The sequence below is a fragment of the Schistocerca serialis genome, chromosome 3 (assembly GCF_023864345.2).
Source record: "Schistocerca serialis cubense isolate TAMUIC-IGC-003099 chromosome 3, iqSchSeri2.2, whole genome shotgun sequence".
Taxonomy (NCBI): Eukaryota; Metazoa; Arthropoda; class Insecta; order Orthoptera; family Acrididae; genus Schistocerca; species Schistocerca serialis.
The window spans coordinates 481,598,103-481,625,852 of NC_064640.1; the positions used below are offsets into that span (position 1 = coordinate 481,598,103).

The 27,750-nt window shown below is 39.6% G+C and overlaps 1 protein-coding gene across 3 annotated transcripts in view; it reads right to left on the minus strand.

Moving 5' to 3' along the window:
* LOC126470370 (chloride channel protein 2) overlaps window positions 1-27,750 on the minus strand; it is a 516,483-nt gene that overhangs the window by 196,146 nt on the left and 292,587 nt on the right. For all 3 annotated transcript variants that reach the window (XM_050098184.1, XM_050098185.1, XM_050098187.1), the window contains exon 4: window positions 13,520-13,653. In XM_050098184.1, coding sequence (XP_049954141.1) covers window positions 13,520-13,653 — 134 coding nt within the window. The remainder of the gene's footprint in view (window positions 1-13,519; window positions 13,654-27,750) is intronic.

Here is a 27,750-nt window from a genome sequence, read left to right on the forward strand (position 1 = left end):
CTCAAACAAATAAGTTGTTTGTTACTGTTCGTGTTCTGGATAAAGGCATTTGCATGCAAGTGGACACTGGTTCTGCAGTAATTCTCATTAATTCTCGCATGTATTTGGAGTTGGGCTCCCCTCCCTTGTCTCCAGTTACGCGAAATCTGAGAACTTATAATAAACAGAAAATTCCTATCGTTGGCCAGTTTGATGCTTCCACTGCCTACAAGTCTGTTGTTTGGCCCCTCACGTTGTATGTGGTGGATCATGCGGGCACTGAAAACCTGTTCGGTTATGATGCTTTCCAGTTGTTCAGGTTCTCCATAGATGATGATGTGCACCTCACATCTGAGGATATTCCACATCAACAGCTGGATGGATTGTGTTCTGAATTCTCATCCGTGTTCTCTGCTGGTCTGGGTCGTGCCAAGGATTTTGAAGCCCACATTACTCTTAAACCTACAGCTCGCCCTAAGTTTTTCCGGGCACGCCGTATTCCGGTGGTGTTGCGTGCACCTGTCAAGGCTGAGATACACAGGTTAACAGCTTCAGGGATTCTCCTTCCTGTTACCTCCAGCGAATGGGCATCGCCAATCATGGTGGTTTCTAAACCAAACGAGAATCTGCGATTGTGTGGTGATTTTAAAGCCACTGTCAATGCTCAGGGCCTCATTGACACTTATCCTCTTCCCCGTCCTGAGGAGTTATTTACCAAGCTCACTGGAGGCCAGTTCTTTTCCAAACTTGACTTATCGGAGGCGTACCATCAGTTGCCGTTGGATGCATCTTCCAAGGAATTTCTCATCATCAACACCCCTTGTGGGTTGTATCAGTACCAGCGGTTACCGTTTGGCATCACTAGCACGCCGGCCATTTTTCAGCGGTTTTTGGAACAGCTCACGGCTTCCGTTCCCGGCTGCATAAACTATCTGGATGACATTGTTGTCACGGGGGCCTCCACTGAGGAGCACCTTCGCAATTTGCGTTCACTGTTTCGGGTTCTGCATTCGGATGGGTTGAAGTGCAATCTGGCCAAGTCACAATTCTTCCAACCCTCCATCATGTATCTTGGTTTCCACTTGTCCCGTGAGGGTATATGTCCTCTACGTCAGCATGTTGCAGCCATTACCGCTCTACCTTGGCCGTCTACGGTAAAAGAACTTCAGGCGTTTATAGGCAAGATTGCTTATTATCACAAATTCATTCCATCCTCTGCATCAGCTGTTACGCAAAAACGTTCCTTTCCGTTGGTCCGACGAGTGTGAGCAGGCTTTTGTCCACCTGAAGGCTCATTTGCAGTCGGCGCCTTGTCTTGCCACATTCCGTCCGGGTCAGCACTTGGTTCTGGCGACTGACGTGTCCCAGTATGGCCTAAGGGCTGTTCTCACCCATCGGTATTAGGATGGGTCAGAACGACCCATCGCCTATGCTTCCAAGACCCTCAACGATGCGCAATGGCGTTATTCTCAAATCGAAAAGGAGGCGCTTGCTATCATTTATGCTCTAAAAAAGTTCAGCGTTTTTTTGTATGGTTCTAAGTTTCACCTCATCACTGACCACAAGCCGCTGGTCTCTCTGTTCAACCCATCGGCGTCGCTTCCGGATAAGGCAGCTCACCGCCTGCAACGTTGGGCCATATACTTGTCTCGTTTTCACTATGAGATTCACTATCGCCCCACGGCCCAGCAAGCCAACACTGACGCGTTGTCGCGTTTGCCGATGGGCCCCGACCTGGTTTTCGATCAAGATGAACTACTCTGTTTCCACATTGATGAGGCAGAACGTTGTGAGGTCGAGGGTTTTACGCTTACAGGTTCGCAGGTCACGTCAGCTACTGCACGGGACCCGGTCCTGCGTCAGGTGATTGGTTTTATTCAACGGGGTTGGCCAGACAGGACCAAGGGCTGGGCATCGGATCCCCTTCGCAACTACCATGCCTTGCACCTTCGTCTGTCTGTTCGTGATGGTGTTGTTCTTCTGGCCACGGATGGCGCATCTCCACGGGTCATGGTGCCAGCCTCTCTTCGCAAAGATGTTCTCCAACTGTTGCATGAAGGCTATTGGGGGATTTCTTGGACTAAGTCCCTGGCCTGCAGGCACGTTTATTGGCCCGGTATTGATTCGGGCATTGCCCACATGGTCGCTGTGTGTGGTCAGTGTGATCAACAACTGGCTGCACCCCGTACAATGCCCTCTCCGTGGCCTGACCCAGCACAGTCATGGGAACGGGTGCACGCTGACTTTGCCGGCCCCTTCCTCGGCACTTATTGGCTGCTGTTGATTGACGCCTTCTCGAAGTTTCCGTTTGTTGTTCGATGTCCGTCGCCCACCACTGCAGCGACGACGCTGGCTTTATCCAAAATCTTTGCGCTAGAAGGTCTTCCATCCACTATCGTCACGGACAATGGCCCTCAGTTCTCTTCGCAGGCCTTCCATGATTTTTGTACTGGACACGGGATTCATGATGTTACAGCACCGCCTTTCCATCCGCAATCGAATGGGGAGGTCGAGCGCCCTGTCCGCACTTTCAAAAGCCAGATGAAAAAATTCCTTAGTGATTTTTCCACAGATGACGCTCTGTTGCATTTTCTGAGTTCTTATCGCTTCACGCCTCTGGGTGATCGCAGCCCTGCTGAACCCTTGCATGGCTGCCAACTGCGCACTTTACTGCACCTGCTTCACCCTGTCAGGCCTTGTACTGTGTCCCCTCGTGCGGGAAAATACTCGGTGGGCGCCGACGTGTGGGCACGAGGGTATGGATCTTGCCCTAAGTGGATTCCAGGGGTGGTCAAGGCTCTTCGCGGCCGCCGGCTTTGTGAACTACGTACGGGCGACGGCATGGTTGTTCACCATTACGACCAGATGCGCCCACGATTGGTGGCCACGCCGGTGCCACAGCCCCTTCCTTCGCCTCCACCAGCCCGAGAAGCCAGTCCTGTCGCTGCTGCCGATCTCCCGTGCGTGTTGCTGTAGCCGACGTCGCTACCGCTTCCGAGTCCACCGGAACCGGCCCCAGTCACGACGCTGCCTTCTCCGGGACCCATCTCGCTGGAGCACACCCCCAGGTCCACGACACCTATGGATGCAGCTCCGGAGTTTTCAGCCATCATCTCGTCCAGGAGGCACGTTCCATGCACGGGCTTCCGTCCTGGACATTTTCGACCGTACTCTCGTGTTTCTCCGCGGGATCTTCTCGGGGCCTCCCAAGAGGCCATGGATGTCTCCGTGCTGTCCGTGTCTCCCAGGAAGTGAGTGTTTTTTTTTTTCAAGGGCGGAGAAGTGTTGCAACAGTGCCACGACATTTAAGATTGCCACCACGTCAGTACGCGCAAACGGCGATAGAGGCGCTCTGCAACTCGGCTGAGCGCGGGAGCGCCACCTAGCTACGAACGGCGCCGGCCGCGTGTCACGGCACGGCAGTCGAATGACCGATACGGAATTGGTAGCATGTAACCAGCTATTGTTTCTACGTTTGTATATCCATGCAATTTATTAGTGATTAAAGGTTATAACAAGTATTGTTTTGGGTTTGTTTGCATTCTGGGATTTATGGGATGTTGGGAGGTGGAGTTGGAGAATGCAGCAGATGGCAGATGGAAGAGGTCAAAAAGGCAGGGTCTGAATATTGATAATAAGATGAACAGGCCAATTAAAACAGAATGCATTAAACAATTACTGTCATCTCTGAAGATATTAAAGAGATTTTTAGAACAAAAGAGGTTTTTAGATCATTAAAGCATGCTGGTAAAAAAAGTACAGACAGCTGGGACAATATGAGACTAAACTTTATGCTGTTGTTTATAAACATCAAAACACGGTAAATGAATCCCACATCTGAACAGTTGAAAAAATCTTTCCAATTAAATTTCTGTTTCAGGACTATGTTCAAATAAATGTGTTCAATGAAGCTACGTAAGTGACAAGAACATATTGGGCATTTTTATGCACAATATCTGAATTTCAATTGTGTTTTTTAATGATTACCTCACGTCTCTTGTTTTTAATTGACTTGAGAGCTCAGTCCTACAGACAGCTCACTAATAATCTTGAGGACTCAATTATTATACCTACTACCATCACATACACATTTTAAACTGTCATTTTTTATAATTATTCCTACTACCATCATATACATATTTTAATCTTGCAAGTATAAAGTACATTTTAAATGAACATCTGTGCCTGATGTTGGACACTTATTTATTGCCTCCCTTTCACAAAGTATTGGAAATAACCTGAGACTACAGTGATTGGTTAATCATATCTTTGATCAGGCTCTGTATGAACATCGTTTCATTGCAAATTAATGAACACAGGGTAAACAGCATTAAATGTTACCTGCTTCACTAAATAATGTACTCTTTTACACCCATACTAATGAGATGTACTACAAGCTTTGTCAAACCACTGATTTCACGCTAACTGTGTCTAAGGAGAAACAAATTTTGGCAGTCTTACAGTGAGTGCAGATGCTGTTTTGACATATTGTGCTATTGAAGAATATTGGTGGATTTAATACTCAATTCATAGCCAAGGGCATAAATGCGAGTATGTATGGTGGTGCTTTACTCTCAGGGTAGTCAGTTTTAATCCTGATGATGGGATATAGTTTCATCTTCTCACTATATTATTTGCTGATGTCTTGGATGGAATTCCAAACCCATTTGCAAGGTATCATGGATGGGGTCATGTGACACTGTTGATGGTGATACATTCATCAGACAGGTAGATTTTGATTAGTAATCCCCTTAGTGTTATTCAGTAGGAGTAAGTTATGTGCCAGCACAAAGTCTGACCTTCTCCCTTCTCTTTTGACTTCATCGTTTTACACAGATCAAAAAAAGTTTTGCATTATCGCAGTTCCCAGAACTCCTGAAGATATAAGTTGACTGTGGATATTGTATCACAGACACAGTCCCCATCACTGTTCAGAAATGTCACTAAGCCTGCCCAAAGATGTAAATAACCATACATGAGCAGCACCTATTAGACAGTGGGTGAGCCGATCAGTTCCAGTCATTCCATCAAGAAGGAAGTACACGGCTCATGTTGTCTATAGTTAAACCATGCCTAGATGGTCAATACTGCAGTTTAATTGTGTCTTCATTGTTACTTTGTGCCAGGAAGGGCTCTCAATAAGGGAAGTGTCCAGGTGTCTCAGAGTGAACCAAACCGATGTTGTTCGGACATGGAGGAGATACAAAGAGACAGGAACTGTTGATGACATGCCTCACTCAGGCTGCCCAAGGACTACTACTGCAGTGGATGATCGCTACCTATGGATTATGGCTCAGAGAAACCCTGACAGCAATGCCACGATATTGAATAGTGCTTTTCTTGCAGCCACAGGATGTCATGTTATGACTCAAACTGAGCGCAATAGGCTGCATGATACGCAACTTCACTCCCCGACGTCCATGGTGAGGTCCATCTTTGCAACCACGACAACATGCAGTGCGCTAAAGATGGGCCCAACAACATACCAAATGGACCGCTCAGAACTGGCATCATGTTCTCTTCACTGATGAGTGTCACATACGCCTTTAACCAGACAATCATCAGAGACGTGTTTGGGGGCAACCCAGTCAGGCTGAACGCCTTAGACACACTGTCCAGAGAGTGCAGCAAGGTTGAGGTTCCCTGATATTTTGGGGTGGCACTATGTGTGGCTGACGTACGCCACTGGTGGTGGTCATGGAAGTTGTTGTAACAGCTGTATGATATGTGAATGCCATCCTCCGACCAATAGTGCAACCATAGCGGCAGTATATTGGCAAGGCATTCATCTCATGGACGACAATTTGTGCCCCCATTGTGCACATCTTGTGAAGGACTTCCTTCAGGATAATGACATCGCCCGACTAGTGTGGCCAGTATGTTCTCCAGACATGAACCCTATCGAACATGCCCGGGATAGACTGAAAAGGGCTGTTTATGGACGACATTACCCACTATCTACTCCGAATTGCTGTTGAGGACAAACAGTGCCTTGATGAACCTGTGAATAGTATGCAACGATGAATACAGGCATGTATCAGTGCAAGAGGATGTACTACTGGTTATTAGAGGTACCGGTGTGTACAGCAATCTGGACCACCACCTCTGAAGGTCTCGCTGTATGGTGGTACAACATGCAATGTGTGGTTTTCATGAGCATTAAAAGGGGCAGAAATGTTGTTTATGTTGATCTCTCTTACAATTTTCTGTACAGGTTCTGGAACCGAGGCGATGAAAACCTTTTTTGATGTGTGTATCATCCTCATCATTATCAACCAACAACAGCACCAACATAACACTAAACTCTGTATGCACTCACCACAGTCACCTACACTTAATTTGCACATCTACAACTTAGCAATGATCCATTTTCAAACAAAAGGTGGCTAATTGGTACACATACAGAAAACTTTATCAATTTACATGGTTGAATCCTTTGGGGTTATACCAGTCAAAAATTCCATAAGACATTAACATTTTACAAAATTTAACATGGCACTGTTTTTGCCACATTCATAGACATTACTGGAAGAATGGTTTATCCTACAGCATATACTTGTTTTATGTACTGAAGTTGACAGTTTTCATGTTGATCAGGGATGAGATTCTACATTATTTTTCATTTTAGATGGAGACTGAAGAACAATAAATGTAAGCCACATTGCAATACATACAGATGTTTACTTCTGCTAACAAATTACAAAAAAATGCTGCATAAAGTTGGAGAGATAGGTTTCTGTTATTCTTGCCTTCTATTTTATCTCCCTAGGATACAAAAGAGGTTTGTCAATAGCAACTGAAATTTTTGTAATCACTAACACTGTTTCAGAGATAATACGATTTAACATACAAGCTGATCAAAGGACAAAAAAAACTCATCTTTAGAATAACTATCACATTCCTGGAGTGCAAAATACATTTATATGAGATCAATGAATGTGAAAGAGTTACCATGAGTGCACAGGAAAATCACAGCTTCCATAGACACACATATTTTTAAAATTGCTTCAATATATCACCTATTTTTCTGTCCCAATAGCGTATTTTGCAGTATGACTAGTTTCAGTCTCCTTGGATTATCTTCAGATCTATGTAGTTGCATCAGAACCACACATCAGAGTACTGATTACATATAATTATGTATTTCTTTGTTTCAATGAAATAATAATTATTATTTATTATATGTTTATGTGTTATATGTGCATAAATGTATAATACACTTGTGTGTTGGACTTAAAATTTAAAAATGTGCTGGCTAATTTCCAGTGTTTGTTAGACTGTGTGGTATGGAATCTGAAAATTCATGGAGCACCTAGCTATATCATTGTTTTCTCCAAGGACATCAAGGAGCATATGGTACATCTACAAGAGATATTTGGAAAGTTACGTGTGGCACAGCTGACCCTTAGTGTAGAAAAGTGCAATTTGGTATTACTGGAGATCCATTATTTAGGTCACATTATCGGGCAAGATGGTGTGTGAACTGACCCATGACTGGTAAAATCTATAGAGGGTATCCCAATGTCAAGCACAGTAATTGCAGTCATATCTCGAGATCACCAATTTCTATAGAGGAAACATTCCAAAATTTGCAGAGTCAGCAAGACACTTGACACATTTGTTACAGAAGAGAGTAAGGTTTAGCTGGACTCCATATCGAGAAGCAGCATTTGAGTGTTTGAAAGAGTGATTAACAACTGGTTCCATCCTTGCTTTTCCTATCAAAAAACAGTTTATACTGTTGTGCAACTTGAGTAGCAATACTCTAGGCTGTTCTAAGTCATGAGATGGGGGGACAGAACACCCAATTGCATAACCATGTAGGGAGCTCAATAAGGAGAGAAAAGAAAACTATTCAGTCACTGAAAATGAAATGTTCACACAAATTTTTGGCATCACGTATTTCCATTGTTACCTGCATGACTGACTTTTTAAGGTAATAACAGGTCATGCTGCATGGAAAAGGCTTGTGGGAATAAAAGTCATTTGACCCACTGGGCCTTGCAGCTACGCAAATTTGATTTTTAGGTTGTAGACTATCCAGGAAAATATCATGAGAATGCAGACTGATTGAGCTGCAAAGTACATGCTGATGGAGTCCTGTACAAGCAAACATGTTGTGGCTGGTGAATAGCTATCCCAGCAAGCTTGCAAAACAAGATATTGATCAAGCTCATGATTCCATATTAGCAAGACAAAGTGGCTGATGTGCCACAGGCCTCGACATTGTGGAAAAGTTCTTGTGGCCAAAAAGGAACAAGGAATAGAGCATTACATTACAGAACAGCATTCCTTTATGAAATTTTCACTCTGCAGAATAGTGTTCACTGTTATGAAACTTTTGGGAGTCATTCTTTGTTGCCCGCATAAGGTGCAGGTCCCTAGGTCAACTCTCGATCCAGCACACAGTTTTAATCTGTCTGGAAGTTTCAACTGTGTTTCTTGTGTTCAAAGAGCCAAAATGAGTCATCAGTGAAACCCATTATAAAGGTTACCATAGGTGGATAGACCATTTAAAATGATTGGACTGTATGTCTATGGTCACTTTGCACAAACAGCAGCAGGGAATCCATATATCCTAACTAATTGTTCATATCTCATATTACTTTGTCGTGATTGCCATACCAAATCAACAGGTAGAAATGGTGGTTCAGACTACGGCAAATCAATTGAGAACACCAGAGACTGTAATAACTGACCAAGGCAGTAACTTTAGGTTTCACTTACTGAAGCGATTACGCTGAATATTATGCATAAAGAAGTTATGAATCAGCACACCACAACCACAAGTGAAGAGCAGAACTGTAAGAGTTTTCAGGACATAGAGGAACATGTTAAGTTATTATGTAAATAGTAGCCACAATAATTATATACCTTTCCACAATTTGTCATGGCCGAGTAAAACTTGGAAGTCTCCCTATGGGTCTGTTTTTGGCCAAAAAAGTGATCTCCATTTGAGTTATGCTGCACTATCCCAGGAGAAGATATCACCTCCATTCAAGATTTTGCTAAAAGTTAAAAACATATTGGTGATATGGTAAAAGAGGAATGCAACGGCTCTAGAAAGACAGGAAAGCACCTACAACAAAAAGCAGAATTACCTAAGTACTACATTGGGTAGTGAATAATGTTATCTAACCCTTACGTCCTGGAAAGAAAAACTAAAAAGTTCAGCTCAAATTACCAATGATCTTATCAGATAGTCAAGATGACATCTCCAGTTAATGTCAAACAACAACTTCCCACCAAAAGCACAGTGGTGCATGCAGGAAGAGTTTGTCAATTTCAGGGTGAACTGGCAGCACTGCCTAAATCATCAGCCACTCCTCCCAACAGGGGAAGGCAATAGTTAGAGAAAGGGAGAACCAGGCAACTCAAGCAGGATGTAACTGTGATTGTTCCCACACATCCCTATGCTCTTAGGACTCAAAGGGGACTAGCAAACTAACAGGAAATTTCCTCTTCACATAGGATGCATTCTGGACCCGGTCAAGGACCAAAATACAGAGAACAGGAGGAAGCAACTCCAGCTCCAGCCATCAAGTTCAAGACAAAGAGGAACATGAAAGCAAGAGGCATTATTGTTGGGGTGTTCCTGAGTCTGCTGGATGGATAAAAACTGGGATTAACCCTCAAGGTATATCCGTTGGATGCTGAGGCACTATTTACATAGGAGATGGATATAGTAATGTTGGAACATCGGTGGTCATTAAGTACAGATTTCAATACATGGGTCGTATAAAATGAAATTCAGTAACTGAAAATACCTACAGGAAATTGCAACTCGTGATGCAAGGCAGGATGCAGCTGGATTATACCTGATAGGAATATCAGCTATTACAATCAGCTTTTGTATATTTGCAGGAGCAGCTGCACCAGACCACAGAATTGGTCCTGTGGTTTCAACAAAGAAGGGGCTGGTTGGATGTGTATAGCAGAATCTTAAAGACAGTATCCAGCACTGCCAATGCAAAAGACTTAGGGGTGATAAACACAGTGTTGCAACAGGTACAAGCAGCTATCTTTTGGAATCAGGAGACCCTTGAAATGCACACCACACAGCTTGAATTGTGCCACACTCAAGACTCACATACAGGAATCAGCAGGTGCAGAAAATTGTAACTCAGGCATTTTCGAGGAGCAGTCGGATAATGTTGACACACAGTTGACCATCGCAAGACTTTTATGGACTCACACTGAAAGTATTGCCGACATGCACATTGAAGCCACAGAGCAGCAGGAAGCTCACCTCTGTACTGTCTGTGGCCACTTGACACCAATACTCTTACCTCCTCGATAGTTCTTGGAAGAACTATGTAAACTCCAAGCAGAATTACCAGTGCCCTTAGGAATGTTAGGAGCAATAGACCTTCCAGTGTCTTCAGGTCTCTTTCACATATACAACCATCTTTCATGATTCTTAAATCAAGTGTTAGCAATGATTAAGTTATACTCTGTGTAAAATTCTACCAGGCATCTTCCTCTTTCATTCCTTACCCCCCAGTCCATATTCACCAACTATTTTTCCTTTTCTTCCTTTTTTTATTATTGAATTCCAGTCCCCCATGGTTATTAAATTTTCGTCTCCCTTAACTATTTGAACAATTTCTTTTATCTCATCATACATTTCCTACATCCCTACCACTGCACTACCGTAGGGTCAGTGTAGCCAGCACGCAACAAGAAACCAGAGCATGACTCCAGTCGCAGTTCCCACGAACATGTAAAGATTGCCAGTTTGAGTGCTTTGCCATTCATACCTGCCCAATAGCAAGAGGAGCCCTGCAGAAATTTGTGCACATACAGGGTCATGAAAAATTATTGGTGTTGCTGGACGGAAAGTCACATGTGCTGTTCTTCAATGTATAGTTACTGCAGTGTCAAACCAGGCAAGTCACTGTCTGCTCCACAAAATAAATATACAGCCCCTGAATCACTTGAGTAAACATTGTTTTGCTTTGGGAGCCTGCAGCCGAGTGTCCCAGGAAGGTTATTACACGTGAAAACAAATTCTTTCAAAAGATAGGGTCCAACAGTCTATTCTCAGTACCAAAACTGATAGATGTAATTTGTACCAGTAATGAACATGGTCATTTTGGCAGAGCACAGAGAACAGAACTGGAGGGGTAGGGATTGCTGATAAGCAACATCTCAAGACCTACTTTCCCATTACCTGCCACCATCACTAGAACCACCACCCTAAGCACCAATTCCTCATTAATCTACCTACCAAACCTACCCAATGGGATCTTGCCCAAGGAAAATCTAACCTACTTAAGTAGCATTCTAGACCCAACCCTTCTCACTTTCTTGGACCAGATGATAGTAGCACAGAATAGTTGCATGATGATGGGACACCTGCTTGATCATGTGAAAAAATATGGGGCCAAACATCACCCTCAACTTATCACCATAGGGACTAGCACATCTGCTGCCTACATAATTTTGATAACAGTAAGTATTTTGTTCTGCCACCTCAGATGTAGAATTATCCAAATCCCGCCTTTACCGTCATTGAACATACAGATCCATAGTTATCATGTCAGCAGCTGCGAAGAAGTGAATCAATGACAGTGAGTGAAGTTAAAAGTGTATCTAGAAACTCTGTGCCTGAGCATCATGAGATTGAGATAGGGTACTAATGTAACATAAAAAGTGAAGAAGGACAACCAAAGGGGGAAAAATGATGAAAAAAGAATATTTCACTCTGATTTCATGCAGTAGAATGTAAAGTATAGAAATGTTGATGGAAAAATCAGTGTCTCCATTGCAGTCAGACTCTTGCGCTGTAATCCAGAGCCCCTGATTAATCTATGGAGGGAGGAAAAGAAGCAGTCTAAAGCTCTAGTAGCATGGAAAACAGCACAGAACCACAAGCAGGTCAGAGCCACTGTCTGCCTGCCAGACATTACCCCTACCGATGCTGTAATTCAGCAAACATTGACACTTCCATGTGGCCGTGCTTGTGTTCCAATGACTAGGGAGTGGGACAGCCTTCAGGATGCTACAGCAGTTTGACCGACTGCAGCATACAAACAGCTGGACCCTGATCATCCGCCTCCACTCCAGAAGCACACAACACATGGCTCAGCACTGGGTCATGGTACTTAAACTGCCTTGTCCAGCCCATTGTCATCAGCACAGCTTGTCATTACAATGGTGAACAGCCCACGCCATTTCTTACCATACTTATGACACAGTTATATTTGACATCTCCAGGTCACGAAGCAGTGATCGTCCTCTGACTGGCTGAGCCCGTGGCCATGAGCACCAGCCACTGTCTCCATGTTTTAGGCTGAGCCATGAGTTTCAGACAGCCCAACAATGGCTACTGCTGCCACCACTACTCTTCAGCCTGCAGATCTGTTTTCATCACCTGAGTAGTTGTGCTAGGCTCACCTGCCAAGACCTGGCTTTCACCTGGCTCATTGCCAACCAGCATTTACTCTCTGCCTGCTGCAGATGCACTGACCTATGTTCATGTATGATTGCTAATAAAGAGTTTTGTCAACAGACTGCTCTGACTGCATTGTCAGCACACCTCTACCCACCTCCAGCAGAGAACCACTCTCCCACACTGTCCATAATAACAACCTGTTGCACAACAGTTGTTACGAATGTATGTTGTTGCCATATGAGGGAACATATTAAAATCGACAAAAAATTAAATATTGATTTCTAACAATTGGTTCCTTATCTCAAAGTACACAGTTGAGGATCCTCTATCATCTGTATAATTTTGACCTTAAAAGTTTTGGACATCATGTACACAAGTTAGGTATGACATCATTATTATTATTATTATTATTATTAGGGCCTAAATAGAGGGAGTAACATTTAAAAACCATGCATCTGTTCAGTGGTAAAATGTGACAAAGAAATAAATGCACCTGTCTGACTGAATCTGTATTTTCTTTTTAATATTCCTCGAAAGAAGGATACAACAGACTGAGGGAATATTCTTATACACACATGCAAAATAAATGTTGCCTTCATTCACTTTAAATGCTGATTTAATTACTAAAAGAGATGTTAATAGAATTCATAAGTGTAGTTCACTGGACTGTTACTGGAAAAATCAAGTGCTTAATTGGTATGATGTAATTAGATGTAATCAATTGTTTCTGCAATGAGCCATGTTGAAAGAATGCCCATGGTTTTCTAAATAATGTAATAATACTTCCCCATTTCAGTGTTGAATAAGGAAGAGTAATTTCTGCAGATATTTATGACATTTTATGCTAATGTGCAATACATATAGTGTGGTAATATGTAGGTCTACTGACTCTGAATTGTTCTTAAGCATTTAAAACAATGACACTACGGTTATACATATGGAAATTATATATAGCTAAACAAAAAATTACAACAAAAACTATGCCCACTAGAAACTATACTTTTCAGACTCAATAGAGATATTTTGGAACATATCTTAGTTTATAAATATAGGTTTTCCTCAGTGATACTTCGTATTTTGCAATTTTAAAAATTCCCACATAATTACAATCAACTTTAATGAAAGATAATAGGAATAGTTTACCTCTTTCCCTAATGGCAGACCACTTCCCAGAGTGGCTGTCAGTCCTATCACTTTAGCAATCAGTGTTCTGAATGTCAGGTATTCCTTCAAAGCAACACCCCGTAAAATAGTTTTCATTTCAGGAATCCCAGAACCTGAAAAGAAGTGAAATGCAATTGAAAATTTATTAGACAAGTGTTTAATATTAAGCATCACATTAAAAATCACTATACTATTTTAGAACATTTTGCTAAAAATATTGCACTGAACACATGGTAAGGCCACTACTTACCCTTGCTAACATTAAACTAAATAATGTTTCCTAGAACAAGAAATAATGCCTTCGGTACATGTTAGGAGATGGCATAAAATTTATCCATGATGCTTCTTGGTGATGGTGAAGAGAGAACAAAATGAAGGTTAAGTTACTAATCATGGATATAGCAATCAATGATATAACCATGGAATGTCAATGTAGCTTCTGGTGATTTGGTGTCTGTGTGACGTTGCACTAGAAAAATGAGGGAGGGTACTGAAACCTACAGAACTGTCTGTGCCATATGTGTTTCTATGCATCACAAATTAACACTCATAATCTGTAGGTGGGTGGTTACCTTTCCCCTCTTTTTGTTTATTAGTGGACCACACAGAAGTTACATTTGTATAATTTGATAATTCTTGGTTCAGAATAAAGGGCTGTATTGCTTTTATCTGCTCATCTCAATATGTTCTGATGTCACTTGAATATCTAATAAATTTCTGTTGGGCATTAAAGTATATTCAATTAGATATTAGAAAAATGAAACACATTCCAACTTATTAACAAAATCAATTGGTGACTAATTATAAAATCCGGTCTAAGAGCCAAAAACAAAAAATTTCATTTTATTGTCAAAATATGGGCTACGTGCTTAAGCTTCTTCAGTAAAAACTGGGCTATTCCATAATCAGTGTGGAAGTGTTTTAAAACATTGCCACCAGAATGCGCCAGGTGCTAAGTGCCACCTGCTCTGAAACAAAATCTGGGCTATGTGCCTGTGCTGTTGTATTTAGTTTGAGATTCAATTGTGTTCAAGTTGAAGTAATTAGTCCTGTCTGTTGTGTTTACTATTGTGGTTTATGTGATGGATGAAACAACAAAACGTCGGAAAAGGGGTGAAGATAGTGTTTCCCAAATAAATAAGAAGCTAAGAGCAGAGGGAAAACCATATGAGAACAATAAGAAAGTTACGGCACCACAAAAACAACCTCCACCAGATGAGGTAAGTGTATATGATAACTTTAACACGTTAGGACTAAGGCTTTCATGAAGAACTTCACTTGATTATGATTTTTCTGTGGCATTTACCACACAACATTTCCATCAGTTTTGAGAAGCACACGTGATTCCGCACACGGCGCACGGCTACTGCGAGCCGTACAGGTAGCATGTTGCGTGACACAACACGCACATCGAAAGACATGCAGTCTAGTTCGTAATGATCCTTCTGCAGGTTCATAAGTGTATATGATAACTTTAACACCTTAGGACTAAGGCTTTCATGAAGAACTTCACTTGATTATGATTTTTCTGTGGCATTTAACTGAAAACCAGTAGCCAGAAAACATCCCTCTCTACATAATAAACACAATGAACAAACTACAAACATGGTTCCAACTGAATGGATTAAGATTGAACATCCCCAAAACCCACATGGTCCAATTCAGAACAAAACAGTCAAAGCCCCAAGAAATTAAAATAACTCATAAAAATCAGGATATAGAAGAAGTGGATTCTGTGAAGTTTTTAGGGTTAAACCTAGATAAAAATTTAAATTGGAAGAAATATGTTGATTACCTGTTAAACAAGTTATGTAGCTTTACATTTGCTATGCAAATATTAGCTGGTGCAGCAGACATGAATACATGGAAAATTGCATACCACAGCTACCTTCAATCAGTTGTAAGTGATGTGTCGGCAGCTGGGCCGACACCTTGTAGTTCGAGATGGCTGAAAATGCACGCTAGACTAACGCAGACGGGCGTGAAGTACTGGAACAGGCTACGTAATTAATGCTATGAAGAAAAGTACGTAGCTGGATTAATACTTATCTTTAATCAATCATTGTGGTACATCACTCTTGACGATACACAGGAGACTTTAATTACAATCACTGTAAGGCTAATGGCGCCTTGCTAGTTCGTAGCCATTAACTTAGCTGAAGGCTATTCTGTCTCTCGGCTAATGAGAGAGAAAGGCTTCGTACATCTAGTCACTAGCTAGGTCGTCCGTCCAACTGGGACGAGTGCTTGTTCATATCACGAGACCTGCCTTGTGGTGGCGCTAGGTCTGTGATCACACAGTGGCGACACGCGGGTCCGACATGTACTAAATGGACCGCGGCCGATTTAATCTACCACCTAGCAAGTGTGGTGTCTGGCGGTGACACCACAGTAAGGTCTGGTATTATTTTTTGGGGACATTCAAGCAATATATTGCGCATACTAAAGTTACAGAAAAGAATAATAAGGAACATGTGTACTGCCCATCCAAGGACATCATGTCACCCACTATTTGAAAAACAACAGTTATTAACAGTTCCCTCCTTATACATCTATGATATTATCATCTTTCTACATAGCAATTTAGAGTTATTCGAGAAAAACTGTTTCAATCATGCTTATAACATGAGAAACAAAGACAATTTTATGCTTCCCACTCATTGCTTACACCTATATGTGCAGTCTCCTCAGTATATGGCAATGAAAATTCATAACAAGTTAAAAGGAAAGAATGTTTTGAGTATGAACCTAGAGACACTGAAAACAAAGCTATATGATATACTTGTCAAACATTGCTACTACAGTGTTGAGGAGTTCATGAAGGACAAACCGAACATTTGAGCAGGATAAATTTACATATAGTCTTGTGTGTAAATGTAGCTGTCCTTCACAAAAGGGAGGAAAGAAAAATAAAAGTTTATATTAATGTTAAAATTCTTTGTACCAATTAGGCCCAAGTTGTGTTATCCATTTTTTTGACATGTCTCCTGTACACTAATCATATGATTAGAAATTGTATGTTATGAGACGAATAAAACACTATTCACTATTCACTATTCATTAGGTTATGTTTGACTGGGTTCCTGGACTATAGCAGACCTGCTAACTATGCGTGGTAATAAACAAACAGGTTATTCATGGCAGTCATAAATTATTTAATGCCTCAATTCCTGTGTTTGTTTGCTGTAGGTTTCATGCCAGTGCCACTATCAATGTACAGACACTGCATTGAAACACAAATTAAACATATTTAATCAGTTCTATGAACTAGGTGATAATGTTAAGCAAAACTCTTGTTTGCTGGGAAACATAAGTGTATGCAATTTCAGAAGAAGGTGTCATGGTTCTTACGAAGAATCCAAGGTGAGTCACAGACAGGCTAGTGTTTTTTATTCAGTTCCTGATGATGAAGGCAGACATTTTGAAGTTTGCAAAAAAAAACCTTTCTGAAATACACAAAATTACCAGGTGAAGACGGGAAACCTCGGTAAAGGCAAAAAAGAGTGATGATGTTACCTACATTGAACATAGGGGAAATAAAAACAAAGAAACGAAATATACAGATGGTTTATGTAAAACACATTGTTGAACACATAAAAAGTTTCCCCAAGGCTGAAAGCCATTACACAAGGGCTAAAAGCTCCTTTCTATTTTTAAGCCAAGATTTAAATTACAGCAGAATATATGAGGCTTTTGTTATGCTTTATCCAAACTCAAACATTAGATATTTGTACTACAAAAAGTATTGAAAGAATTCTTTCCCAAAATGAGATTTCACCACCCAAGGAAAGATATCTGTAACACATGTGATCTGCTAAAAAGTAAAATGTTAAATGACTCAAACAATAGAGCTGTACATGATACTTCACTAGAATTTCATCACAGACATGCTGAAAAAGCTATAAAAGATATGAAGCATGATCATGTATGTTCTATCACTCCTACAAGTGACACATTCACAGTATCTATAGATTTACAACAGGTTTTCTCTTTGCCAACATTGTCACACTGCCAAATGCATTATTTATGTCAACTTTCTTGTTACAATTTGGGATTGCATATGGCAGATAATAATAAAGGTTTTATGCTTCTTTGGCACGAGGGCATGAGTGGCAGGGGAGGCAACAAAATAGTGGGCTGTGTGTTAAGGAGGATTAAAAGTAAAATTACCCAGAAAAAAGTTAATAGTATGGTCTGACAACAGCTGTGGCCAAAACAAAAATCAAATGGTATTGTTCCTATGAATATAATTGGTCTGCAATGATTTCTTTGATGAAGTTCACCACAAGTATATCGTCTCTGGACACTCATACTTAATCTGTGACCGAGACTTTGCTATAATTGAAAAAAGAAAAACAGTAGAAAAATGTGAAGTTCCTTTAGATCTTGTGAGAGTTTGGGTAATGCCAATAGCAAGACTCCTTTTCTATGATGAATGATGATGATTTTTATGACTTCTCCAATGTAGCTAAAGAACACCTCATCACAAAAAAATTAGAAATTTCCAAGACCATTTGGCTCAAAGTTTCCAAAACCAACCCAGGAAAAGTCTTCACAAAAAAAAAAAAAAAAAAAAACATTCAATGAAGTTGAAATGTGGGCGCAAACGAATGTGTTCAAAAAAGGTGTGAAGATGGAAACCATAAAAGGTTTGAAAACTGAGAATGAGGAGGACTTAAAAAAGATGATACCTTATTTCAAACAAGAAAACAAACCTGACTGAGTAAACACATCAGCTGTTTATAAGCTGCAACACTGTAATATTTTTTTTGTAGAATAGTGGTAGAGTAATAAAAAATGTAACTTTTTAAACTTTGTAAAAGGCATTTACTTTGAAATAAAACTTGTAAGAACACAGTAATGTACTTGATTTTGTTTTTGTTCTTTAACTAGTTTGTTTGTTAACACAGAAATTCTGTAGGCCTTACTGGCTTTTCATAATAATATAGTTTTTATAGAAAAACTGTAAACAGTAGTTTCCAGCTTTTTTATAATAGTAAAATTATTATTTTTATCCTTCCCACACCCCTCTATTTGCAGATATGAGTGGTAAACTTAGCCCACTTTTTATGTTAGAGAGGTTGGCACTGTTCTTGTTTTGTTCCATCAACAAGTCTTTGTTGTTGTTGTTAAATGTTTTACCGTAACTTTACTCTAAAAAATGTTTGTAGATTAACTGTCTTCATTTGTTTAGGCTATAAAAAAAATAAGGATATCAAAAAGGAATGCTTTCTGGAAGTTTTTTGCAATTTCCACAAAACAGCAGTTGTGGCACTTACCATGGATTTCATGATTAGTCAACAGTTGTTTATATCACATAAATAGCTCGAGTGTCCAATCACCATAACCCATTTTCCGCTTGAGAGTTCTGCTATAAAATATAACATGGAGCAAAGATAATTCAGTTTCAAGTTCTTTGTTGAATGCAGCTGTAAGGTAATTAGGACTCAGTATCTTGCTGAATTTACATATTTCAGGTCTTTTCTATAAATATTCAGGAAAAGTTCATTTAAAATTCCAACCCATACTTCCATAATCTGATTTTACTTGGTTTCCATCAGTCATTTAAGGACAATGTTGGTGATTTCTTAAATGAGGACTGTACATATTTCCTTCTAGTGTTTTTACACTGGAAACAGCTTTATGTGTATAGTGTCACTGATCTTAACAGTGCATAAAACACTGACATACCTTCCCTTGTTTTTATGTTACACAAGTTTTTGTCCTACATTTCTTTAAAACAGTGTTGCACAGTTAGGCTTTCATTTTGCTCATGGTAACTGCATTTTTTCTGTCCTCAAGGTTTTGGTACTGAAAACTTTGCACATTGTGTTTTCATTGCCAGCACATTTCATCACCCTCTATGCTTTGCTTTAGAATTAGTGTGCAGTATTTCTAAATCCACTGCGAGGGTCAATAAAGCACACTGCTCATAAAATTTATAGAATGTGTACACCATTTAATTCCTTTAATAGTCTGTAAAACCTTGTTGACCATTGTTGTTAAAACTGAAACATTGCTGTTGATAGCAATGTCAGTGTGGCATTCAGGAAGAAAAAAAGAGGGTTTCACATGTCAGACTCATGATCCCATTGCAAGTGAGTTTTTGAATCATCTACAGGATGAATCACTAACTATTGCCAACAAGAATAACTTCAAAAGTATGATAGGGGCTGAAAAGTTTGAGGGACAAATGTTGCATGGGACAATGAAGGCCATAATAGGATGTTGGTTTTTTGTTGCTGTGTGGGGTCACTTCAGAAATATGAAGGTCAAGTTTGTTTTTTTAAATGGGATGCTATAGTTTTGTACTTATTTTCTGATAGTGGCTATCAAGACGAATCCAATGATGTGTAAAAGTAAGGTCAATGAAGGTCAAAAAGGTGGCATGAATGTCAATTTAGAGAAGGTGTTCAAAGTGATGGCCATTGGTATCAATGCAGTGCTGCAATCTTTTCATCATGGATTGAGTGGTATTCCTTATCACACTGGCACTTATCAAAGCACTTGCTCTGACAATTCTCTCCCACATATCTCCAAGTATAATTGGAAAATCTTTATAAACAATGTTTTTTATGAATCCCCACAAGAAACAAACAAAGTTGACCTTCATATTTCTGAAGCAACCCCACATAGCAACAAAAAACCAACGTCATATTATGGCCTCCATTGTCCCACACAACTTTTGCCCCACAAACTTTTCAGCTCCTATCATATTTTTGAAGTTATTCTTGTTGGCAATAGTTAGTGACTCACTCTGTATAACATGCAATTACTGAACACTTTTTGCTGTTGTTGTAAATGGTCCATGTTTGCATCATACTACAGGACTTTTAGGTCTGTCTAGATGAGAAACACTTTATCCACCTTATCCAAATATGTTTTGGCAGAATTTTGTTATAATCAGTGCTTTTTTAAAATTATTTTCTTGTCAGAATTTGCAAAAACCAGAAGTTTGTGACACATAGGAAAGGCTAAGAATTAAAAATCAATTGATGATGACAGAATTTCATCAAAAAGCTTTGGGAACACAATGTATACTGATTCTTAAGATGTCACAAGTCTGCATATCGTTTCACACATATACATACATTGGCACATTGTGAGATATACTGATTCTGCAGTGTTAATCTTTTGCATGCTAGTGTTAAAGGCAACAAGAACAAGATAAGTGGAAAACACATATAGTTTGCACATTTATTTACATATATTTATGCATATGAGCCAACTTCCGGTACTTTCCTTGAGTATGTGTAAAATCACGTCTCAGATAAAATTGCCTTGAAAATTTAGGTCTAAAAACTTGACTTAAAAATTTAAACATGTTTTTCATGTTGGTTGAATCAAAAATAATGTGTGTATCGTGATGTATCACAGACCTTGTAAAAAAAACTAGACTGCCTGAGGGCACTGCAGGTGCAAGATATTTTGAAGCTTCAGCTGGATGCCATTGTGGTGATAAGAGTCTGGCAGGCTAAAGTGTATTGTTGCTTGTAAGGACCAGTTTGAACCTTTATATATTTATTGATGCAGACACACAGTATTTGTTAGTTGTAATTGTGCTGTTTATACATTCCAGTGTACGCGAAAAAAATGGTGAAGAGCTGTGCAGCATTTAATTGCATGAACAAATCTGGGAAAGGAACCAATATTACCTTCCACAGATATGTAGATATGTTTAAATGACTTTCAGTCATAGCACTTACATTTCCAAAAGGCAAAATCAAACTGTGGAAAATCCAGGATAGAATAATGAAAATTTTATGAAAGGGATAGATTGTCACTCACCGTATAGTGGAAATGTTGAGTTGCAAACAGGCACAACAAAAAGACTACTTAACAAGCAAGCTTTCAGCCAGAAGACCTTCTTCTGAATTAGTCAGCATACACAAACACATTCATAAAAATGCAGTTCACACCCATGTGACCACATTCTGCTGCTTTTTCTGGCAGTACTAGTGGACATGATACTTGAAAATAAATACATTTCAGTCCAAAAATTTGGAGCACTAAACAATGACATGGTACAATTCGCATTCATGCTAACATGATAAGCTGCATTTGGTTGTGAAGAACAGTTATGGCAAATTTCTTCTAGTATGTAAAAAAAATGGTAAACAAGTGTCTGGTTGCCATTTGTTCATACATTAAAGTGCTATCTTGTAGTTACATACTTAAATTAGACATCGTTTGGTACATAACCCAATGGAAGATCTTTTATAACTAACCCTTTTGTGGCTACAGGCGTAAATGTATGCCCGCCAGATAGAAAGGCCAGATGGCTATGGGCGTAGATATATGCCCAGCATGCGGGAAATCCATATGGTTATGGGCATTCATGTACGCCCGGCACGTGGAAAGTCCAGAAGGCTAATGGCATTCATATATGCCCGAGCTCAGGTGCAGGTAAACATATAATATAGAATGGCTACTCGCTGACAACAGTGTTATTATCTGGTCTTCTTTGTAATATAGGAAAGCACTTTAGTTTTCACCTCCCATGGGCCCTTTCTGCTTACAAAACATTTGGCCAATCCTCTTTTTGTGTCTGGTGTGATGAGAGCATTCACGTGTGTAGCCTTTGCCATTTCAGGACAAGGAAATCATGGATATTCTTATGAATAGTAGTAACAAAGATTGTAGTGGTATTTCGGAGAGTTGGATGTATCTGGACATATTGCTGAACCTTCGACATCACGAACAGAAGATTCTTCCTCTGAGAATGGAAAAGAAGATGAAGAAAGTGGAATTTCATCAGGAAAAAAAAGTATGTGACTTGATGGAGAATCATTTTTATTTATTATTATTAATTTTTTTTTCTTGATGTCTGTGGAATTCATTTCTGCCATCTGTTCACAGATCAGTAATTATTACAAATTTATCACTGAAAAAATGATGACAGTACCCAGGAGATTAGCATGCTGGAAGCATATACAGCCAGCAGAATTTTATTGCTTCCTAGCATGTTCTCTGCTACATCCTGGAGGACCTCCTCACTACGGATGAATTGGAATGAAAGTAAATCTAATCTCATCTAATCTAATCTAAGCCTAGAAGTAAAAAGTTAGAAGTGAATGAATATTGTTTGAGAGATTCTTTGCTTCAAACACCAATATTTTGTAACATAATGGCCAGGGACCAGTACAAGTTGATCCTGCATTTATTGCACTTCAGTGACAATTCCACCGCATCTCAAGATATTCTTCTAAAAATACATCTCATTGTAAATCACACAAAAACTAAATTCCGTGAGGCAGTAGTACCCTTTGAAAAACTAGTGATTGATGAAAGTCTGCTACTTTTCAAAGGAAGGCTCCAATTGTAATGCCATTTTGGCATTACAATTTTCATCCTTTGTGACATACAAACCAATTATATTTTGGATTATATTGTCTGCACTGGTGCCGCCATGGAAATAGAATCTAGAAATGTTGATTGTTGTTAGTTTGTTATTGCCATACCTCAAAAAATCTCATACCATTTATTTGGACAACTTGTATTCAAGCTCCAAATTAATCCTGTCTCTCCATGATAAATATACAAACACTGTCAGAACAGTACGCAAAAACAGGAAACATTACCACCATTGCCAGACAAGCTGAAAAATAGGTAAAAACAGTTCAAGTGCTGTGGAACATTAATGGCACTAAAATGTATGGACAAGAAAGAATTCTGGATGCTTTCCATCATAAATGGATGAGAGTTTGTGGAGACAGAAAAAAAGAACATAGAACAGGCTAAAACAAACTGAAACCTACCTGTATTGTCAGCTATAATAAGTCAATAGGTGCAGCTGATAAGACAGACATGCTGTTATCTTTTGCACAGTGTATCCGAAAGACAATGAAGTGGTACAAGAAAGTATTCTTTCATTTGACTGACTTGTGTATGCTTAATGCAAAAACTATTTCTGAAATACAAAAGCAACAGAAGATACTACTAGTGAAATACTACTTGGAAATGTCCTTCAGTTGGTTGATGAATTTCATAGTCAAACGTGTAAAAGTGCAGTCCCACAGAGAACTAAACAAGAAAGCCCTTTCCAACTGCAGAATAATTTACTGCTCATTCACAATTAAAAATGACACGCATAAGGCGCAAAAAGTGTGATGTGGCTCTCTGCATGGTGCCATGTATTGAAAAATATCACACACTAAAGAAATATTAGGATGTTTTAGTAACTGCATGTGTTTCATGTAAAGGAAAGTAAAAAACAAAAAAGTAAACAAAAGTAAAAAAAATGGTTTTTAACTCAGCCTACGGCAGTCCAAAGCATGCATCAAAAATGAGGATTGCAGACCACTAAAGTAAACTGTACTGAATGTGATGAGCTAAAAAAGAAAACAGCGAGCAAGAAGAAGGTAGACGTTTACTATCCGATTTCTTACAGTGGAGATTTGACTTTAGGCTTTAACACAAGCAAACAAAGCCGTGGGCCTATTGCAAAATGAGTTACCCAGATATACTCTTTGTTTAACTCTGAGTCTGGATACATGATGCTATTTGGTTTTAAATTTCTGTAATTATTTTTTAAGATAGTAGCAAGAATTGTCCGAGATTTGGGCATTTTTGCTACAAAGTACTCACTTTAAAACTATATATCTTGAAACACATTTGTTCAATGTTAATGAAATTTTAATATGTTGTAGACACATACATCAATGATATAAGTCTCAAGTTACAGGAATTACTATTGAAAAAGATCCCATCATTGCTCTAAACCAACTGTTTTTCAGCCCATAATAAACATATAACTGAAAGTGTTGGTTAGTTTCGAAGCTCTCTTTCATGGTTATCAGAAACTATAGCCACTGTGACCATTCAGGGTATACTGTTTTTATCGAAGCTCTCTTTCATGGTTATCAGAAACTATAGCCATTGTGAGCATTCAGGGTATACTGTTTTTAGGAAGAACAATGGTTCTGTGTGAATTGAGAACACGTGGGAAGCCTGCTGTGGCCGTACCCTACAGCGACCACAGGGCTGAGTCCTCTCCCCACAGACCAGGTGCAAACTGTGTTTCCTCCCGTCAGCCGGCCAGGCAGCCAGGACGCTTAGTGTTTGTTGCCACAAAAGGGCTAAAGGTGCATAAGTTTACCACCACAATGGCCACCTATCAAATTATCCACTGTTCACAGTAGACCACTTATGAGCTTGTGGAGCCTTGTGATACATTGGTATTTTCTTACAGTGTGTACCATGAAAAACATATTCCGTACTATAGCATGTGTCATAATCATTACCTGTGCTTCATGAAATTTTAGCAGTAGTATCCTAGTTCAAAGTATTATTCACCCAGAATTTAAGAGTATATCAATGTGAATTAATGAACATTTTTGAGAATTTTCAGAAATTATGAGTACTGTTTGCAGATGCCTGCAAATGTATATCTTCAAGATTCTTCATAAGTTACAAGTGTAGTGCATCCTATTTTGGAATAAATTGGTGTTTGTGATTTACAGTTACTGTAATAAGTAACAAAATATGTCACATTAGTTTTCTATTTTAACGGGAGTGTATATTGACTCCATTCATTGTAAATTGTCAAAATTATTAGTGACCATAACCTGAAAAACGTTTCAGAAAAACAGTAAATTTTGTACCCAGTATTTCTGTTGTTGAATACATATAGTTTTCACTATAAATCACTTCAGTCCTAAAAGGCTACTGGTATATCTGTAGCTTATCAAACCTGTAAGTTTTGGCTGCAAATTGCTTCAGTTCTAAAAGGCTACTGGTATATTTGTAGCTTATCATACTCATAAATTAAATTAAAAGAGACTTAGCCATCTTGATTTAAGGTTATGTGTTTACTGTACTGTAAAATATTGCACCAGCCCCACTGTGTATGCTGTTCTTGGGGTCAAGATGAGTTAGCTGCTGTTTGTAAGCAGATGGAAATTGCCCTAACTACTATTAAGTGACTGCAAGCTATTGTAAATGGCTGTGTGGGGAGAGCTACCAAGAGTAATGTTCCAGAGGTACCAAAAGTACCTTAAGTACTGTCCTCTCCTGTGGATACTGTTTCTTCTGCAGGAAATACAGGATCTATCACTACTCATTCACTTGACTGTGAGTGGTGCATCAATAGTATGTCTAGGCATCCTCTAAAAGGGAGACACAGACCAGTGATGACTCAGGACGTAATGCCCATCCTCCTAACCAATAAGTTTAAGGTGATATCTTCCACTGAAACTGAAATTGAGTGAGTGACACTCACTCCACCTGTGTCAATGGGAGGCAAGCACAAAGGGGTACGGGTCTATTAATCATCAGGAGTTCAAACTGAATAATGGTAACTCCTTTGGAAATGGCAGCAAGAGATAGTAAGGAACACCATGCACACTCAGTATGTGTGCCTGGGGGCCTCATTTAACATGATGAAGATGCTATTCCAGCAGCCACTGAGGGAACTACACATTGTAGCACTTGTTGGGATAAATTATGCCTTTCCTCTGGGCTCTGAGGTAATACTTGGATAGCTTCAATGACTGGCAGAGAAAGTTGACAATACCAGCAAAGCTCACAATTTGCAGAATTTTCCCAAGAACAGACCATGGCCCCTTGGTTCTGAGTAAGCGCAAGGCATGAATCAGATGCTGCAAAGGCTCTATGACAAACTAGGCTGTGATTTCCTGGACTTGTGCCATAGGGTTGAGAAGATACGGACCAGAAGTGTGCACCAAGCCTGTTTGGTCCACCCGGGACCATAATGTTGACTGCCAGGTGAGCCTCGACATGTGCTGCCCAATCAGCTGGTCAAATTGCACCAAGGCCCACTGGGCCATGTGGTGCACTCCCAGAAACAGAGTCCACTCGGGCACTCATGTGACTCTGCTGCTTGTCAAGTCGCGCACCCGTCAGGCAGCACAGTGTTGTGGGCATGAAATGAAATCTCTTTTGCAAGCAGTTTTTTACTTTGCACACTATTTACCAACACAGTACTTCACCTCTGGTCCTATTTTGAAATAAGTGATGGCTGTGACATAAGCAACAAATCAAATTATGTACATGTGAAAAACCTCTGCATCTTATAATTTAGTAAAAATCATTAATTTTATTAATGGTAATCCTACTGATTAGTGAATTTTGGTAATAATAACCTAAGTATTTAAAAGTTTTTATCGACTAACACAGATGTAACATGGTTATTCACAGTAGAACTGTTCTCATATTGTATGACATTTATCTTTTTCTCACCAGGCATACATTTCTCTAGGCAAAGTCTGGCTTACAACTGTAGCCTATTTGTAACGTGCAAGACCATATTGAATCACTCATTAAAATCCTTGGAGTTGGGAAAACTATCTAAGTTTAAATTAGATTGAGTGCTTCAGTGCCATTCACTATTTCCTAGTAGAAGTTCATCTTTCTTCAGATGAAAATATCAAGGCTAAAATTAAGAAATATCTGAAGGGATTTGGAAAAGAGTAATAACAAATGGATTTGCAATTGCTTGAAAAAGACAATAATTTTGGAATCCACATGAAGTGTAAATTGAAACAAGCAGTTACTCAAAACTTCCAGTCACTAAGTTTCAGAAAATAAATCTTTGTCATGGATAAGTTTCTGGTTAAGCTTAAATATGGAGTTTCCAGTGCTAGCAAATAAAGTGGTAACAAGTTTATTACCTGTCTCGTCCACATATATGTGTGAAAAGGCTTTTCCTTCTTACACATATATTAAAAATAAATCCAGAAACAAACTTCACAGTGAAAGTAATTTGAACTGTCTTTATCTTCTGTGGTTGCTGATTTCAAAGTTATGTCACACACAAAGCAGGCAGACCTTCCTCAACGAATTCTGAGGAAGCATTGAGCCAGTTAATTCCATAATGAAAAGCCTTAGACCAACAGAAAGATGTAAAATACTTTAGTATAGCATACTAGACCTACCCATTGTGCAAAAGATTCATCAGCCCTTTCGATGTGATACAGGCAAAATGTAAAGCATTATAAAAGCATTAGGCTATTAAATGATTTGGTTTGAATTCAATTACTTCTATGTTACCATACGTACCTTTTTTGTGTTACAGCCACCACATTATGCATTATTATTCTTTGTAGAGGCTCAGGAACACCCTGTTCCTAGCATATCAAACCTTCATGATTCTCAAAGGATTCTGCAAGTGTGTGGCCACTCATCCATGCCTTTCCATTGCTGCCTGTTTTCCAGTTGCACCAAGCCCCATTGACACCCAGGCTCGGCTG